Raw genomic sequence first — 19,258 nt, forward strand, 5'->3', positions numbered from 1 at the left:
CCATTTCCCATGAATGAATAAAACAAAAATCCATTGTTGGGAATTAACAGATCACTCAAGGATCACGACAGGTGTAGAGGGGAAAGAGAGGCCCACTGATCAGGGTTCAGAGAGAGAGGAACGCTACTAACCAGGTACAGAGAGGACCTGAGACAGCGAGAGAGGCATGCAGGAGTGGCAGTCACCAGATCTAGAGAAAGGGGGACAAATCTTGTGCAAAGCGGCACAGTGGTCAGCACTGCTGCCTCTCAGCGCCAGGGACCCGGGTTCGATTCCGGCCTCAGGTCACGATCTGTGAGGAGTCTGCACGTTCTCCCCATGTCTGTGTGGGTTTCCTCCGGGTGCTCCGGTTTCCTCCCACAGTCCAAAGATGTGCGGGTCAGGTGGATTGGCCGTGCTAAATTGCCCCTTAGTGTCAAGGGGACTAGCTGGGGTAAATACAGGCAGTTATGGGGATAGAGCCTGGGTGGGATTGTGGGCGGTGCAGGCTCGATGGGCCGAATGGCCTCCTGCACTGTAGGGATTCTATGGATTCTGGGAATGCGAGCAATGGAGATATTTCTGTAGTTGGCCATAAATTTGCTTTCAGAATATTTTGTTTGATTTATAAAGAGAGGTGTATGAGCCTGTAGCTGATGTGTCAGGGTCACTTTATTCGCTGTAACAGTTGAATTATCTATAATCTGAATCAAGTAGTTTATGTTGCAACACAGGGCAACTTGGTGCTAAAAAATCAACTTTCAAATTACTTGTACTTACCATGGGCTGTCTGTTTTAATATTCCATTCTGTCCAAACCACTCCCATTAAAAGTGAATCATTGGACTTCGGTCTCAGAACCCCTACAGTACAGAAGGAGGCTATTCGGCTCATCGAGTCTGCACTGACTACAGGCCCTATCCCCGTAACCCTATCCATTTACCTTCCTAGCCCACCGACACTAAGGGGCAATTTAGCATGGTCGATCCACCTAACCCGCACATCTTTGGACTTTGGTCTCACTCTGGTTCCAAACAACATCTGTCTGCGGCCACCACCCCCCCCTCCCAAATGCAGATGTGCATTCGTCTCTCCTCGCTGCCGGCAGCTGTTGTGCATTCTTGCCTGTTGCAGCTGTAAAGAGTTGACAGTAAGGAATCTAGCCAGAACTTGCTTTAACAGCATTGACCGTACGTGAAGGCCTTTCCCAGACCTGTAGGTGTGTCCACTGTGCTTGCCCGGTGTCAGCGTCACGTGAGTAATCCGTGCCTGCCTGTGTTTGTCATCCCTCGATCCCTGCCAGTGTCCAGCTCTGCCACTGCAACTGCTGTGTTGTTGTCACCGGCTTGCTTGGTGTTCTGGAACCAATACATTCTTTCTCCGACCCACTTGTTTCACCTCCTCAAATTTGTTTCAACTCCTCAAGCCTGTCATAATTTGCCTCAGCAGTTTAAAGTTCCCCGAGTGCCGATCCAAGAATCTAATTACATTGCCAATCGACGGGACAGAGTACAAAACTGTGCGCACAGTGGTTAGCACCGCTGCCTCTGAAGAAGAGGAAACTTAGCACTGCGGATCACACTATCCTGCATCCCATCTGCGGCACGGTAGCACAGTGGGTTAGCACTGCTGCCTCACAGCACCAGGGGCCCGGGTTCGATTCCCGGCTTGGGTCACTGTCTGTGCGGAGTCTGCACGTTCTCCCCGTGTCTGCGTGGGTTTCCTCCGGGTGCTCCGGTTTCCTCCCACAGTCCGAAAGACGTGCAGGTTAGGTGCATTGGCCGTGCTAAATTCTCGTTCAGTCTACCCGAACAGGCGCCTAGGGAAATTTCACAGTAACTTCATTGCAGCGTTAATGTAAGCCTACTTGTGACACTAATAAGTAAATTTAAACTTTAAAAGAAAAACAGACTCAGAGATCCCAGTGTCAAAATCACCGCATGAAGACTTGAAGTTAGGTGCAATAATTAAAAATATAATTCTCCCCATGTCCGTGTGTGGGTTTCCTCCGGGTGCTCCGGTTTCTTCCCACAGTCCAAAAATGTGCTGGTTCGGTGCATTGGCCGTGCTAAATTGCTCCTTAATGTCCTGGGATGCGGAGGCTAGAGGATTAGCAGTAAATATGTGGGGTTACGGGCCTAGGTGGGATTGTGGTCGGTGCAGACACGATGGGCCGAGTGGCCTCCTTCTGCGTTTGTAGGGATTCTGTAAAAACACTGCGGATGCTGGAATCCAAGACCAAAGCAAAAAATGTTGGAAATCTCAGCAGGTCTGACGGCATCTGTGGAGAGAATAGAGCCAACATTTCACATTTTGGTGACCCTTCGTCAGAACTCTGATGAAGACTCATCCAGACTTAAAACATTATCGCTTGTTCCCTCTCCACAGATGACCATAAGGTACAGGAGCAGCAAAGCTAGGCCATTCGGCCCATCGAGTCTGCTCCGCCATTCAATCACGGCTGATAAGTTTCTCAAACCCACTCTCCCGCCTTTCCCCCATAACCTTCAATCCCCTTACCAATCAAGAACCTATCGATCTCTGTCTTAAATACACTCAATGACCCGGCCTCCTCCTGTGGCAACGGATTCCACAGATTCACCGCCCTCCGGCTGAAGAAATTCCTCCTCATCTCGGTTCTAAAGGGTCGTCAGTCAGACGCTGTCAGACCTGCTGAGATTTTCCAGCATTTCCTGTGTTTGTTGGAATGGCCTCTGTAGGGATTCTATGAATGACTGACTTGCGTTGCTAGGCAGAGCCAAATCAGCTTTTGGTTCAGGGCAGGTTCTTGTCTGTGAAGAAGGTTGGTGGGCCAGTTGTGATGTTTTTGTAATGAAGGTCTGACAGCTCCGTGCCAAGACCAGAATTTTATATTCTTTTGTTTTAAGAAAATAAAGAACTGAATTCAAACTCTCAAACTCACCCTGTGGGGTTTGAACTCGTTTCCTGGTTTGCCAGTCCAACATTATTATAGAAATGATGTGGTGTCACGTAGACAGGAAGTTGGTGCAGTGCCTGTCTGTTATTCCGTTGAGTATTAAGTCAGAGGTTCTGTGACACTGCTGCCTCACAGCGCCAGGGACCCGGGTTCGATTCCCGGCTCGGGTCACTGTCTGTGCGGAGTCTGCACGTTCTCCCCGTGTCTGCGTGGGTTTCCTCCGGGTGCTCCGGTTTCCTCCCACAGTCCGAAAGACGTGCTGGCCGTGCTAAATTCTCCCTCAGTGTCCCCGAACAGGCGCCGGAGTGTGGCGACTCGGGGATTTTCACAGTAACTTCATTGCAGTGTTAATGTAAGCCAACTTGTGACACTAATAAACTTTACTTTAAGAGTCCCCACACCCCCTCCTTTATTTATTTAGTCTGTTTTTTGCTCTTTTGTGGGGAGGCGGTAGATTTTTCTCAGCCCCATTATTGTCAGTTATTGATCCAGAGTGAATTGATTGAGGGTTTTCAGTCGAGTAAGGTGGAGGTTCGTACCAAACCCGTATTGATCTCTGGGGAAGTCTTTAAAAAATCAGCCAGCAGTTCAGGTAGATCATCAGTTGCAGGGGCGTTGGAAGAAAAGCTCGAGGGAGAAGCCAATTAAGGGTTATGGTGACAGGTTTAGTTGAGGAAGGATGGGAGGAGGCTCAAGTGGAGCTTAAATAGTCTCATGGACTGAATCATAGAATCCCGACAGTGCAGAAGGGGTGGCACAGTGATTAGCACTGCTGCCTCACAGCGCCAGGGATCTGGGTTCAATTCCCGGCTTGGGTGACTGTCTGGGTAGAGTCTGCACATTCTTTCCATGTCTGCGTGGGTTTCCTTCAGATGCTTTGTTTCTTCCCACAGCCCAAAGATGTGCAGGTTAGGTGAACTGGCCAGGCTAAATTGCCCCTTAGTGTCGGGGGGGACTAGCTAGAGTAAATGTATGGGGTTATGGGGATAGGGCCTGGGTGGGATTGTGGCCAGTACAGACTCGATGGGTCGAATGGCCTCCCTCTGTACTGAGAGGATTCTGTGATTTAACGACTTGGACAATCTAATATTATTGAACCAACCCACCGACAGGTACAGGCACTTTCCTTGTCCAGTTTACCGCATTCATGATCCGATTGTATGATCACACGACTGCTGAATGTTTGCTGCCTGCCGTGGAAATATTCCTCACACCCCACCTCCTTCACCCCCTCACATCCCACCTCCTTCACCCCCTCACACCCACCCTCCTTCACCCCCTCACATCCCACCTCCTTCACCCCCTCACATCCCACCTCCTTCACCCCCTCACACCCCACCTCCTTCACCCCCTCACATCCCACCTCCTTCACCCCCTCACACCCCACCTCCTTCACCCCCTCACACCCCACCTCCTTCACCCCCTCACATCCCACCTCCTTCACCCCCTCACATCCCACCTCCGACGCACCCTCACATCCCACCTCCTTCACCCCCTCACATCCCACCTCCTTCACCCCCTCACATCCCACCTCCTTCACCCCCTCACATCCCACCTCCTTCACCCCCTCACATCCCACCTCCTTCACCCCCTCACATCCCACCTCCGACGCGCCCTCACGTCTCACCTCCGACACCCCCTCACATCCCACCTCCTTCACCCCCTCACACCCCACCTCCTTCACCCCCTCACACCCCACCTCCTTCACCCCCTCACACCCCACCTCCTTCACCCCCTCACATCCCACCTCCTTCACCCCCTCACATCCCACCTCCTTCACCCCCTCACATCCCACCTCCTTCACCCCCTCACATCCCACCTCCTTCACCCCCTCACATCCCACCTCCTTCACCCCCTCACATCCCACCTCCTTCACCCCCTCACATCCCACCTCCGACGCGCCCTCACATCCCACCTCCTTCACCCCCTCACATCCCACCTCCTTCACCCCCTCACATCCCACCTCCTTCACCCCCTCACATCCCACCTCCTTCACCCCCTCACATCCCACCTCCTTCACCCCCTCACATCCCACCTCCTTCACCCCCTCACATCCCACCTCCTTCACCCCCTCACATCCCACCTCCTTCACCCCCTCACATCCCACCTCCTTCACCCCCTCACATCCCACCTCCTTCACCCCCTCACATCCCACCTCCTTCACCCCCTCACATCCCACCTCCTTCACCACCTCACATCCCACCTCCGACGCGCCCTCACGTCTCACCTCCGACACCCCCTCACATCCCACCTCCTTCACCCCCTCACATCCCACCTCCTACACCCCCTCACGTCCCACCTCCGACGCGCCCTCACGTCCCACCTCCGACACCCTCTCACATCCCACCTCCTTCACCCCCTCACATCCCACCTCCTTCACCCCCTCACATCCCACCTCCTTCACCCCCTCACATCCCACCTCCGACACCCCCTCACATCCCACCTCCTTCACCCCCTCACATCCCACCTCCTTCACCCCCTCACATCCCACCTCCTTCACCCCCTCACATCCCACCTCCGACACCCCCTCACATCCCACCTCCTTCACCCCCTCACATCCCACCTCCTTCACCCCCTCACATCCCACCTCCTACACCCCCTCACATCCCACCTCCGACACCCCCTCACATCCCACCTCCTTCACCCCCTCACATCCCACCTCCTTCACCCCCTCACATCCCACCTCCTTCACCCCCTCACATCCCACCTCCTTCACCCCCTCACATCCCACCTCCTTCACCCCCTCACACCCCACCTCCTTCACCACCTCACACCCCACCTCCTTCACCCCCTCACACCCCACCTCCTTCACCCCCTCACACCCCACCTCCTTCACCCCCTCACATCCCACCTCCTTCACCCCCTCACATCCCACCTCCTTGACCCCCTCACATCCCACCTCCTTGACCCCCTCACATCCCACCTCCTTCACCCCCTCACATCCCACCTCCTTCACCCCCTCACATCCCACCTCCTTCACCCCCTCACATCCCACCTCCTTCACCCCCTCACATCCCACCTCCTTCACCCCCTCACATCCCACCTCCTTCACCCCCTCACATCCCACCTCCTTCACCCCCTCACATCCCACCTCCTTCACCCCCTCACATCCCACCTCCTTCACCCCCTCACGTCTCACCTCCGACGCACCCTCACGTCTCACCTCCGACACCCCCTCACATCCCACCTCCTTCACCCCCTCACATCCCACCTCCTACACCCCCTCACATCCCACCTCCGACGCGCCCTCACGTCCCACCTCCGACACCCCCTCACATCCCACCTCCTTCACCCCCTCACATCCCACCTCCTACACCCCCTCACATCCCACCTCCGACACCCCCTCGCATCCCACCTCCGACACCCCCTCACATCCCACCTCCTTCACCCCCTCACATCCCACCTCCTTCACCCCCTCACATCCCACCTCCTTCACCCCCTCACATCCCACCTCCTTCACCCCCTCACATCCCACCTCCTTCACCCCCTCACATCCCACCTCCTTCACCCCCTCACATCCCACCTCCTTCACCCCCTCACATCCCACCTCCTTCACCCCCTCACATCCCACCTCCTTCACCCCCTCACATCCCACCTCCTTCACCCCCTCACATCCCACCTCCTCCACCCCCTCACATCCCACCTCCTTCACCCCCTCACATCCCACCTCCTACACCCCCTCACATCCCACCTCCTTGACCCCCTCACATCCCACCTCCTACACCCCCTCACATCCCACCTCCGACACCCCCTCACGTCCCACCTCCTTCACCCCCTCACGTCCCACCTCCTTCACCCCCTCACGTCCCACCTCCGACGCGCCCTCACGTCCCACCTCCTTCACCCCCTCACATCCCACCTCCTTCACCCCCTCACATCCCACCTCCTTCACCCCCTCACGTCCCGCCTCCGACGCGCCCTCACGTCCCGCCTCCGACGCGCCCTCACGTCCCGCCTCCGACGCGCCCTCACGTCCCGCCTCCGACGCGCCCTCACGTCCCGCCTCCGACGCGCCCTCACGTCCCGCCTCCGACGCGCCCGCACGTCCCGCCTCTGACACCCCTTCACATCCCACCTCCTCCACGCCCTTCGCTGCTCTGTGTGTTGGTGGGCAGGTAATATTTTCACACAAGATTGAGTTGTCCGATTTAACCTCTAATCTCTAAACCGTGATCAAAAATCAGAAAAAGGATGTTGTGATTCTGCTACGGGATACGGATAGATTGGGCGACTGGGCAAAAACCTGGCAAATGGGGTCTAATGTGGGGAAGTGTGAGGTCATGCACTTTGATAGGAGGAATCAAAAGGCAGGTTATTATGTAAATGGAGAGAGACTGCAGGTGAGTGAAGTGCAGAGGGATCTGGGTGTCCTAGTGCATGACTCATAAAAAGCTAGCAGGCAGATGCAACAAGTAGTTAATAAGGCATTTTGACTTTTATTGCGAAGAGGTTGGAGTTTAAAAATAGGATGGTTTTGTTTCAATTGTACAGGGTGTTGGTGAGGCCGCACCTGGAATACTGCGCACAGTTTTGGTTCCCTTATCTAAAAAGGATTATAATAACATTGGCGGCAGTCCAAAGGAGATTCACCAGGCTAATCTCTGGGATGAGAGGGTTGGCATTCCAAGAGAGACAAAATAGTCCGGGCCTTTTTTCCATGGAGTTTAGAAGAGTGAGGGGTGACCTTATTCAAACATAGAAGATCCCGAGGGGGGTTTGACGGAGTAGATGGTGATGTTTTCGCGAGTGGGAGAGTTTCAAACAAGGGGACACAGCTACAAGATAAAGGGCCGGACATTTACAACAGAGGTGCGTAGAAATGTCTTCTCACAGGGGGTGGTGAATCTCCGGAATTCTCTGCCCCAAAGCGTGGTGGAATCATTAGAAGTATTCAAAGTGGAGGTGGATAAACATTTGATAGGTCGAGGAATAGAGGGCGACGGGGAAACGGCACAGAAAAGGAGCTGAGGACGGCATAGATCATCCAAGATTATACTGAATGGAGGGGCAGGCTTGAGGGGCTGAATGGCCTATCCTGCTTCTGCTTCTTGTGTTGCACGCAGCGTGATGTACAGTAAATGATGAAAGTGCAGTGACCAAGGCAAATGTGAAATGCCATCGACAGTAATCTGATTAAGTGGTGGTATTTGAGCAGTGGTTGTTGGTGCGAATGTTTGGAGGGCTCCCTGTGCCTCGTAGATAATGCAGCGGGATCTTCAGCATCCTTGTAAATCACAGGAACAGGCAGCCGGGGCCTCGGGTTCACATCTGAGCTGAAGAATCTTCACCCCGGGCGGTTCCTCATTAGGCCAGCTGGATGTGAGGCGAGTTTCCGCTCATTCAGTTCTGTCCATCAGTGTCAGACTGTACACTCAAAGCCCGGAGTGGGGATTCGGTGGCACAGTGGTTAGCACTACTGCCTCACAGCGCCGGGGACCCTGGTTCGATTCCCGGCTTGGGTCACTGTCTGTGCGAAGTCTGCACATTCTCCCCGTGTCTGCGTGGGTTTCCTCCGCATGCTCCAGTTCCCCCCCTCAGTCCGAAAGACGTGCGGGCTAGGTGCTAAATTAATCATAGAATCATAGAAATCCTACAGTGCAGAACGAGGCCATTCGGTCCATCAAGTCTGGGCGGAACGGTAGCACAGTGGTTAGCACTGCTGCTTCAAAGCTCCAGGGACCTGGGTTCGAATCCCGGCTCGGGTCACTGTCTGTGTGGAGTTTGCACATTCTCCTCGTGTCTGCGTGGGTTTCCTCCGGGTGCTCCGGTTTCCTCCCACAGTCCAAAAGATGTGCGCGTTAGGTTGATTGGCCATGCTAAAATTGCCCCTTAGTGTCCTGGGATGTGTAGATTAGAGGGATTAGCGGGTAAAATATGTAGGGATATGGGGGTAGGGCCTGGGTGGGATTGTGGTCGGTGCAGACTCGATGGGCCGAATGGCCTCTTTCTGTACTGTAGGGTTTCTATGATTTCTGCACCAACAAAAATCCCACCCCAGGCCCTATCCCTCAGTGTACCCGAACAGACGCTACAGTGTGGGATTAGGGAATTTTCAAAGTAACTTCATTGCAGTGTTAATGCAAGCCTATTTGTGACACTAATAAATAAACTTTAAAAAAAAAATCTTCTGACTGAGGTGAAGGAGGCCGGAATTGGGGCAGCGAAGAGATCTCGGAGGATGGTGGGGCAGGAGGATATGACAGAGGGGAGAGGCCACTGCGGGATTTGAACACAAGGATGAGACTATTTTAAAATGGGGGTGCCACTGGACTGGGAGCCATTTGTAGATCAGTGAGCAAGTGGGTGATGGGTGAATGGGATTTGGTGCAAGTGAGAGACTGGCAGCAGAACGTTGGATAAGCTCATGTTTCCAGAGGTACAAAGGCATGGATAAGAGCTACAGAAACAGGCTGGGGCGGCACGGTGGTTAGTACTGCTGCCTCACAGCGCCAGAGACCCGGGTTCAGTTCCCGACTTGGGTCACTGTCTGTGCTGAGTTTGCACGTTCTCCCCGTGTCTGCGTGGGTTTCCTCCGGGTGCTCCGGTTTTCTCCCACAGTCTGAAAGACGTGCTGGTTAGCTGTGTTGGCCATGCTAAATTCTCACTGAGTGTACCCGAACAGGTGCTGGAGTGTGGCGACTCGGGGATTTTCACAGTAACTTCATTGCAGTGTTAATGTAAACCTACTTGTGATTAATAAATAAACTTTAACTTTTTTAACTTTCGGTGTTGTTGGGGGGGGTGGAAGGTGGATATATAAATGAAGGGCAATCCCTCTCATCCCAACGCACCATGTTATTACCAATGGGAGTCTGGAGAGCCCCGTTGACATTCTGTGTTGTGGACCCAGGGTTGGCCTAAAATAGAACAGTTGCAATTGCAGGACTTACTGAGTTAATGGTCGGGCATTGGGGAGAGTTACAGAACAAAGAGATCTAGGGGTACATGTTCATAGCTCCTTGAAAGTGGAGTCACAGGTGGACAGAGTGGTGAAGAAGGCATTCGGCATGCTTGGTTTCATCGGCCAGAACATTGAATACAGGAGTTGGGACGTCTTGTTGAAGTTGTACAAGATATTGGTAAGGCCACACGTGGAATAGTGTGTACAGTTCTGGTCACCCTATTACAGAAAAGATATTATTAAACTAGAAAGAGTGCAGAAAAGATCGGCCGGGGCATTGAGTTTAAAAATTGGCAAGTCGTGTTGCAGCTTTATAGAACCTTAGTTAGACCGCATTTGGAATATAGTGTTCAATTCTGGTCGCCACACTACCAGAAGGATGTGGAGGCTTTGGAGAGGGTACAGAAAAGATTTACCAGGATGTTGCCTGGTATGGAGGGTATTATCTATGAGGAGAGGTTGGAGAAACTTGGTTTGTTCTCACTGGAACGATGGAGGTTGAGGGGCGACCTGATAGAAGTCTACAAGATTATGAGAGGCATGGACAGAGTGGATAGTCAGAAACTTTTTCCCAGGGTGGAAGAGTCAATTATCAGGGAGCACAGGTTTAAGGTGCGAGGGGCAAGGTTTAAAGGAGATGTATGTGGCAAATGTTTTACCTAGAGGGTGGTGGGAGCCTGGAACTCGCTGCCGGGGGAGGTAGTGGAAGTGGATACGGTAGTGACTTTTAAGGGGCGTCTTGACCAATACATGAATAGGATGGGAATAGAGGGATATGGTCCCCGGAAGGGTAGGGGGTTTTAGTTAAGTCAGGCAGCATGGTCGGTGCAGGCTTGGAGGGCCGAAGGGCCTGTTCCTGTGCTGTAACTTTCTTTGCTCTCTTTGTTCTTCGAGGCTATTCAGCCCATCGAATGCCAACACAAATCCCACCCAAGCCCGATACCCCGTAAGCCCATACATTTACTCTGCTAGTCCATTAACATGGTCAATCCACCTTACCCGCACATCTTTGGTCACTGAGGGGCAATTTAGCCTGGCCAATCCACCTAACCTGCACATCTTTGGAGTGTGGAAGGAACCCGGAGCACCCGGAGGAAACCCATGCAGACGTGGGGAGAATGTGCAAACTCCGCACAGACAGTGACCCAAGCCGGGAATCGAACCCGGGTCCCTGGCGCTGTGAGGCAGCAGCGCTAACCACCGTGCTACCCCTATTTTGAAGTCCTTTTTTTTAAAGTGTTGGAATTGTGCACTGGACTTGTGGATTTGGAGCAGGATTTTTGAATGGGATTCAGATAAAATGATAGGTCTGCTCTTGCTTGCGATGTTAAAAATGTTGCCCGCGACAGCAAACTCGAAACAATGGACATCTTTGTGGATTTCCTCTTTGGACCCAGGAGAGTAGTGTGGCTGTCGGGATTTATACAAGAGGTGTGACCTTGTTGTTCACACTTGACCTTTCTCCCCACTCGATAGTGCGATTTCTGTCATTAAGTTACCATGGAGTGTCGTGGTTCCATGATTAATAATTACTAATTAGTGAAAAATAGACAGGATGGAGTGCAAATTGCATCATTTGGAGAGTTGAGATTTCAAGTTCAACTTAATCATTTTTTAAAAAGTTAGTGAAATTGACGATGAGGCTTATTTTAATTTGATTTATTATTGTCACATGTATTGGGATATCGTGAAAAGTATTGTTTCTTGCGCGCTATACAGACAGCATACCGTTCATAGAGTACATAGGGGAGAAGGAAAGGAGAGAGTGCAGAATGTAGTGTTATAGTCATAGCTAGGGTGTAGAGAAAGAACTTAACGTATGGTAGGTCCATTCAGAAGTCTGATGGCAGCAGGGAAGAAGCTGTTCTTGAGTAGCTTGATATGTGATCTCAGACTTTTGTATCTTTTTCCCGATGGAAGAAGGTGGAAGAGAGAATGTCCAGAGTGTGTGAGATCCTTGATTATGCTGGCTACTTTCCCGAGGCAGCGCGAAGTGTAGATGGAGCCAATGGATGGGAGGCTGGTTTGTGTGATGGACTGGGCTATGTTCGCAACCCTTTGTAGTTTCTTGCGGTCTTGGGCAGAGCAGGAGCCATACCAAGCTGTGGTACATCCAAAAAGATTGCTTTCTATGGTGCATCTGTAAAAAATTGGTGAGAGAAGCTGTCACGACTTCTGATTTTGGTTTATAAAGGTTTGTTTTTGGGGCGGCACGGTGACGCAGTGATTAGCATTGCTGCCTCACGGCGCCAGGGACTGGGGTTCGATTCCCGGCTTGGGTCACTGTCTGTGCAGAATCTGCACGTCCTGCATGGGTTTCCTCCGGGTGCTACAGTCCGAAAGACCTGCTGATTCAGTGGAATGGCCGTGCTAAATTCTCCCTCAGTGTACCCGAACAGGCGCCGGAGTGGGGATTTTCACAGTAACTTCATTGCAGTGTTAATATAAGACTACTTGTGACACTAATAAATAAATATAAATTTTAAAAGTTGGTTCACTAATGTTCCTTATGGAAGGAACCGTGCTGTCCCTGTCTGATTCGATCCTATATGTGACTACAGTCCCACAATGACTTGCTTGGCTCTTCACTGTCCTCTGAGCTGCACTTAAAAAAAACAGCAACTAGGAAAAGCCTTGCCCTCATCGCGAACAAATGAGTTGTTTAAAAAAAGCATCATGTCAGCTATGTGGTTTTGAGGATGGAAAATGTTGTACATCCTTCAGGCCTCGAATCACAGAATCCCTGCAGTGCAGAGGCAGGCTATTCGGCCCATCAAGGCTGTACCGACAAATATCCCACCCAGGCCCCCTCCCCATGTATTTACCCTGCTAATTCCCCTGACACTAAAGGGGCAATTCAGCATGGCCAATCCACCTAACCCGCGCATCTTTGGACTGTGGGAGGAAACCGGAGGAAACCCACGCAGACACGGGGAGAACGTGCAGACTCCACACAGACAGTGACCCGAGCTGAGAATCGAATCCGGGTCCCCGGCGCTGTGAGGCAGCAGTGCTAACCACCGTGCCACCCAACGGAGTGAGGCAACTTCTTGCAAGCTGTGCCCAGCATACCTTCTAATTCTATCTTTTACTCTTGTTCTACGCTTCTAAAACTTAATTCTAACTCTTTTAAACTCTCTCTCTACACCCTCGCTATGACTGTAACCCTACATTCTGCACCCTCTCCTTTCCTTCTCTACAAACGGTATGCTTTGTATAGAGCGCAAGAAACAATATTTTTCCCTGTATGCTAATACAAGTGACAATAATAAATCAAATCAAATCAAATCAGTCTCCAAGTAAAATGAGTTGTTAGTTGCTTATGGCAATGACGCGCAATTGAAAGCTTCTCTCAAAACGCTAACCCCCCTTTTCCCCCTCCACGCCTTCTCACCCCGAAAGTTACCCTTTTCTCTTCATCCTCTTGAAGAGAGAGTCCTGTGGGAGCAGTGAGCTCACTGCGAGTTCTCTGTAAAGTGGCCAGCTTGCACACGCTTCCCAGATGGCCCGTTTCACCAGGATATTTGTCTCCGGCAGCTGAGCGCAGTCCTGTCCTCAACCTGACGTCTGCACCCAGACAACGTCACTGTACAGCACTCAGCCTGGCTGCTTCCCCCTCTGCGTTGCTGAGGCCATTTGTCCCCCCACCCCCCCCCCCCCCCCCCAAGCCTATCCTTCGATCTGGTCTGTTTTTTGGCGTTGTGTATATGCTGCGTAAAATCCATGAAACATTTCTCCACCTTTCTGAAGGGGAGGCCAGGCTCAGTGGAGCTCGACCCCGGATGTACGGGAGCTAGATGGCCACACTGGCTCTTGATCATCTATTAAATTGCAAAACAGTTTTGACATGTCTGTTGCCACTTATGATAAACTCTTCTGTGAGGTATCTGTGTGGGGCTGGCACGGTGGCGCAGTGGTTAGCTGCATCGCAGCTCCAGGTTCGATTCCCGACTTGGTCACTGTCTGCAGAATTTGCACATTCTCCCTCCCTCCCCCCGTGTCTGCGTGGGTTTCCTCCGGGCGCTCCGGTTTCCTCCCACAGTACAAAGATGTGCGGGTTAGGTTGATTGGACATGCTAAATTAACCCTTAGTATCCCAGGATGTGATAGGTTAGAAGGATTGGCAGGGTAACTCAGCGGAGATGGGGCCTGGGTGGGATTGTGGTCGGTGCAGACTCGATGGGCCGAATGGCCTCCTTCTGCACTGTAGGGATTCTATGATTTCTATGATCTTTGCTAATGATTGCTGGACAACGACTGCTTTGCTGTTCAGCTATTTCCATGGCGTTAGGAGAAGTGAATCACTTTAGAGGCGGAAATCTGAAATAAGAACAGAAATTGCTGGAAATACTCAGTAGATCAGGCAGCATCTGTGGGAACCGGCCTGATTTGTTGAGTATTTTCACCATATTCTGGTTTTTGATTCCTTTATCTTGTCTGTCCCCCTCCCTCCCTCCCCCCTCCCCCCCCCCCCCCGGCCCATCACCTTCCACGACCTACAGGGCACAAGTCAGGCGTGTTTCTTCAGAAGGAACTCTTCAAAATGCAGCTAATGAAATGACAACAAAACTTACTCCAACTTATCAATCAAAGAAAGGGTTTAATAAAGAAACATCATTACTCCAAACTTGGGGGCCTCGCCCTGGGCCACTCCAAGCTCCTAGCAATTCTACACGGTTCCTTATCGTGAATCAGTTAGTCAGCTGACTATTACATCTCTCTCTGATTGGTTCCATGGTTTACTGGGTCAGCTGACCCTTACATATTGTTCCCATTGGTCACATTACATCCAATACAAATTTGTCACTGGTTACATTCTAACAAGGCGTGTGATGGAATATTCTCCACTTGCCTGGAGGGGTGCAGCTCCAACAACACTCAAGAAGCTTGACACCATCTACTAGGCGATGGCCTAGTGGTATTATCACTAGACTATCAATCCAGGAAACTCCGCTAATGTTCTGGGGACCCAGGTTCGAATCCCGCCACGACAGATGGTGAAATCTGAACTCAGTAAGAAAATATTTGGAATTAAGAATCTACTGATGACCATTTAATCATTGTCGAAAAAACCCATCTGGTTCACTGATGTCCTTTAGGGAAGGAAATCTGCCGTCCTTACCCGGTCTGGCCTACATGTGACTCCAGAGCCACAGCAATGTGGTTGACTCTCAATTGCCCTCGGGCAACTAGGGATGGGCACTAAACGCTGGCCCAGCCAGCGACACCCATGTCCCACAAATAATTTTTCTAAAAAGCAGCCCTGCTTGATTGGCACGCCATCCACCACCTACAGCATTCCTCCGTCACCGATACACAGTGGCAGCAGTGTGTACCATCCGCAAGATGCACTGCAGCAATTCTCCCAAGATCCTGAGACAGCACCTTCCGAACCTGTGACCTCTACCACCTGCAGACTCGTGGGAATACCGCTCACCGCAAGTTCCCCTCCAAGCCACTCGCCATCCTGACTCGAAACTGTATAACCGTTCCTTCATTAGCACCGGGTCAAAATCCAGGAATTCCGTCCCGAACAGCACCTCATGGACTTCACTGGTTTAAATAGGCAGCTCGCAACTACTGTACAAGATTAATTAGGAATGGGCAATGAATACTAGTCTCTCCAGTGATATTTGCATCCTATAAATTTAAATATAATTATTATAGTTTAATCTGCAGTAACATACTGCCAGCCTTCGAAATGCTCTAAGGACGCGTAAGTTGTGCTTTGAAATAAATCTGATTAGAGCAGTTAATTGGGTTTTTAAAATGAAAGTTGACATTTAATGTTTGTTTATTATTGTCACAAGTAGGCATACATTAACACTGAAGTTACTGTGAAACTCCGGTGCCTGTTCGGGTACACTGAGGGAGAATTTTAGCACGGCCAATGCACCCTAACCAGCACGTCTTTCAGAATGTGGGAGGAAACCCACGCAGACACGGGGAGGACGCGCAGACTCTGCACAGACAGTGACCCAAGCCGGGAATCGAACCCGGGGTCCCTGGCGCTGTGAGGCAGCAGTGCTAACCACTGTGCCACCGTGGTCCTTTACTGACTTTTCCTGTTTGATTTTTTTCTTTCCAGATATAAATGAGTTGAATTTACCTAAAACCTGTGAGATAGTTTTCCCAGACCCTGATGACCTCCTCAACTTCAAACTTATCATCTGTCCAGATGAAGTAAGTGGTGAACGGCTCTTGGTAATTGGCCTGATTAAAAATGTCATGTCGGGATGTGAGTTCGGCATGTCTGCGCCCGGGCGCATTTAATACACTGTCAGTGTTGGAAAGATCTCCACCGTTGGTGGAGGCAAAGATTCTCGAGTTGGAGAGGTCAATTTTAATAGTCTCTTTCACAGTGGAACCCTCTTTCACGCAACCATTCGGCGGGAGATCGGGTGAGGGAAGATCCATACTAGCGCTGGTGATTTGGAGTGATGGTTTCGAGACCCCAGATCCCAGCAGTTGCAGGGCCTGTGTTCTGTTTGGCGTCTAGTAAGACAAGAGGCGACCTTCATTCTGAAGGGGCCTCGGAGTAAATGCTGCAAGATTGTTTCTCCTGATGGGGGAATCTAAATCACGGGGGCACAGTGGATAAATGGCCAATCATTTGGTCCCTGTATTGGAGGAAAGATGTAGTGGCATTGGAGGCAGTTCAGAGGAGGTTCACTAGATTGATTCCAGAGAGATCACTAGATTGATTCCAGCGGTCAGCTGCGTGCTCCAGTTACTCTTCCTGGGAAGTGTGTCTCCACACCCCCCCCTACCCCCACCTCCCCACCCCCCCGCAGATGGATGTTGAGTAGCTTGGGTGTGACGCCTTCCACTGTTGAAGATCGGTGAGAGTGTTTATTTGGGTGCAACACCCCTTTGGACGGCACCGTGCCGCCTCACCGCCAGGGATCCGGATTCGATTCCCCAGCTCGGGTCACTGTCTGTGCGGAGTTTGCACATTCTCCCCGTGTCTGCGTGGGTTTCCTCCGGATGCTCCGGTTTCCTCCCCCAGTCCAAAGATGTGCGGGTTAGGTGGATTGGCCATGCTAAATTGCCCCTTAGTGTCCCGTGATGTGTAGGTTAGAGGGATTAGCGGGGTAAATATGTGGGGTTATGGGGATAGGACCTGGGTGGGATTATTCTAGGTGCAGACTCGATGGGCCGAATAGCCTCCTTCTGCACTGCAGAGATTCTATGATTGAGAGTGGCAGGGTTGGGCGCACTGTGTAGACAGGTGGGGGAATTTCAGTAAGGCATGCTTCCATCAGGACCAGGAGGTGAGGAGGTTTCTAGCGAGGCCACGGATGCGCATCAAAGTTTTCCGGAGATTCCATGTCCTTGTTCCTGATAATTAGAACATAGAACATTACAGCACAGTACAGGCCCTTCGGCCCTCGATGTTGCGCCGACCAGTGGAACCAATCTAAAGCCCCTCTAATCTACACTATTCCAATATCATCCATATGTTTATCCAATAACCATTTGAATGCTCTTAATGTTGACGAATCCACTACTGCTGCAGGCAGGGCATTCCACGCCCTTACTACTCTCTGAGTAAAGAACCTACCTCTAACATCTGTCCTATATCTCTCACCCCTCAATTTAAAGCTATGTCTCCTCATGCTAGCTATCACCATCCGAGGAAAAAGGCTCTCACTATCCACCCTATCTAATCCTCTGATCATCTTGTATGCCTCTATTAAGTCACCTCTTAACCTTCTTCTCTCTAACGAAAACAACCTCAAGCCCCTCAGCCTTTCCTCATACGATTTTCCCACCATACCAGGCAACATCCTGGTAAATCTCCTCTGCACCCTTTCCAACACGTCCACATCTTTCCTATAATACAGCGACCAGAATTTGCCGAGAAAAGATTTTCCAACCAATTGTGAAATGATGCATCTGAAACAGAAAAGTGTTTCATGCAGTGAGAGCCACGCACTCCTATCATCGTAATCTGCGGTAGGTAGAGAATGGACCTGGAAAAACATTCCTAGAAGGAGTTTTGGCTACTTGATCCAGTGGGATTAAATGTAAATGGGATTTGCTGTGATTGTACATCTAGGATAGGGGGCATTCAGCACGGATAAAGCATTGGGAGTCTGGAACGAGGGGACATTGCACAGAAATTCGAATCCCATCTCCTAGCGCTGAAATCGGGATGCACGCACAGGGTGATGGAAGTTTAGAATCGCTTCCACAAACGGGTCAATTTGTTTCAAAACTGAGCTTGATAGATTTTGTCTTTGATATATAGAACAGAAACACAGCTGGATATGGGCAGCACAGTGGATAGCACAGCTGCCTCATAGTGCTGGAGACCTGCTAAATTGACGCTAGTGTCAGGGGGGGTTAGCAAGGTAAATTAGCCAGGCTGGGAATAGGGCCTGGCTGGGATTGTGGTAGGCGCAGACTCGATGGGCCGAATGGCCTTCTCCTGCACTGTCGGGATTCTGAGGATATGAAGTTCGGGCACAGAATAACAATGGTCTTTGGTGAATTGTGGAACGGAATTGGAACATAGGAATTAGGAGCAGAAGTCGGCAAATTCAACCCTTCGAGCCTGCTCCACCATTCCATCAGATCATGGCTGGTCTCAAATCCACCTCCCCACCTGTTCCCCTTATAGCGAATGAGAAATTGAGGGTTAAAATGGCTGCCCCTAGTGGAATGCCATCCAGTGACATTGAACTGGATAGGTTTTGGACTTGTGTGTTATAGAATCATATATCACTGAAGGAGGCCACTTGGCCCATCGAGATGTGCGAGCTCTCTCAAGCTGTCCAATTTGTACCACTTCATAGAATCCCTACAGTGCAGAAGGAGGCCATTCAGCCCATCGAGGCTGCACCGACCACAATCCCACCCAGGCCCTATTCCTGTAACCCCACATATTTACCGTGCGAATCCCCCTGACATTAAGGGGCAATTTAGCGTGGCCAATCCACCCAACCTGCACATCTTTGGAGGAAACCCACGCAGACACAGGGAGAATGTGCAAACTCCCCACAGACAGTCACCCGAGGTCGGAATCGAACCCGGGTCCGTGGCGCTGTGAGGCAGCAGTGCTAACCACTGTGCCACCCCTATTCCTCACTCTTTCCCGGGAGGTATACTGATTTGAACTTTTTATGCAGGTGTCTCATTTCCTTTTGAAATCAGCTCCTTTCAGTCTGTGCGTTCCAGATCACAGCAACACAGAGTGACCCCCCCTCAGCTGAACCTCGAACCCTGACATTTAGGTCAATTATTTTAAGTGCCCTCTGGCCTGTTGAGGAAAATTGAAGATTGACTTTGGTCTGTTTGGTTTGCATCTCATGTGGAACTATTGCCCCTTCATCAGGTGACTCACCTGATGAAGGAGCAGTGCTCCGAAAGCTCGTGCTACCAAATAAACCTCTTGGACTTTATCCTGGTGTTGTGAGACTTCTTACTGTGCCCACC

General features: G+C 51.1%; 1 protein-coding gene across 1 annotated transcript in view; it reads left to right on the top strand.

Annotated features, from left to right (window-relative positions):
* Positions 1 to 19,258, top strand: part of ube2m (ubiquitin conjugating enzyme E2 M) — a 31,923-nt gene that overhangs the window by 1,444 nt on the left and 11,221 nt on the right. Inside the window, exon 2 of the mRNA XM_078237375.1 lies at positions 15,906 to 16,000. Coding sequence (XP_078093501.1) covers positions 15,906 to 16,000 — 95 coding nt within the window. The remainder of the gene's footprint in view (positions 1 to 15,905; positions 16,001 to 19,258) is intronic.

Source organism: Mustelus asterias, chromosome 21 (assembly GCF_964213995.1).
Source record: "Mustelus asterias chromosome 21, sMusAst1.hap1.1, whole genome shotgun sequence".
NCBI classification, from domain to species: Eukaryota; Metazoa; Chordata; class Chondrichthyes; order Carcharhiniformes; family Triakidae; genus Mustelus; species Mustelus asterias.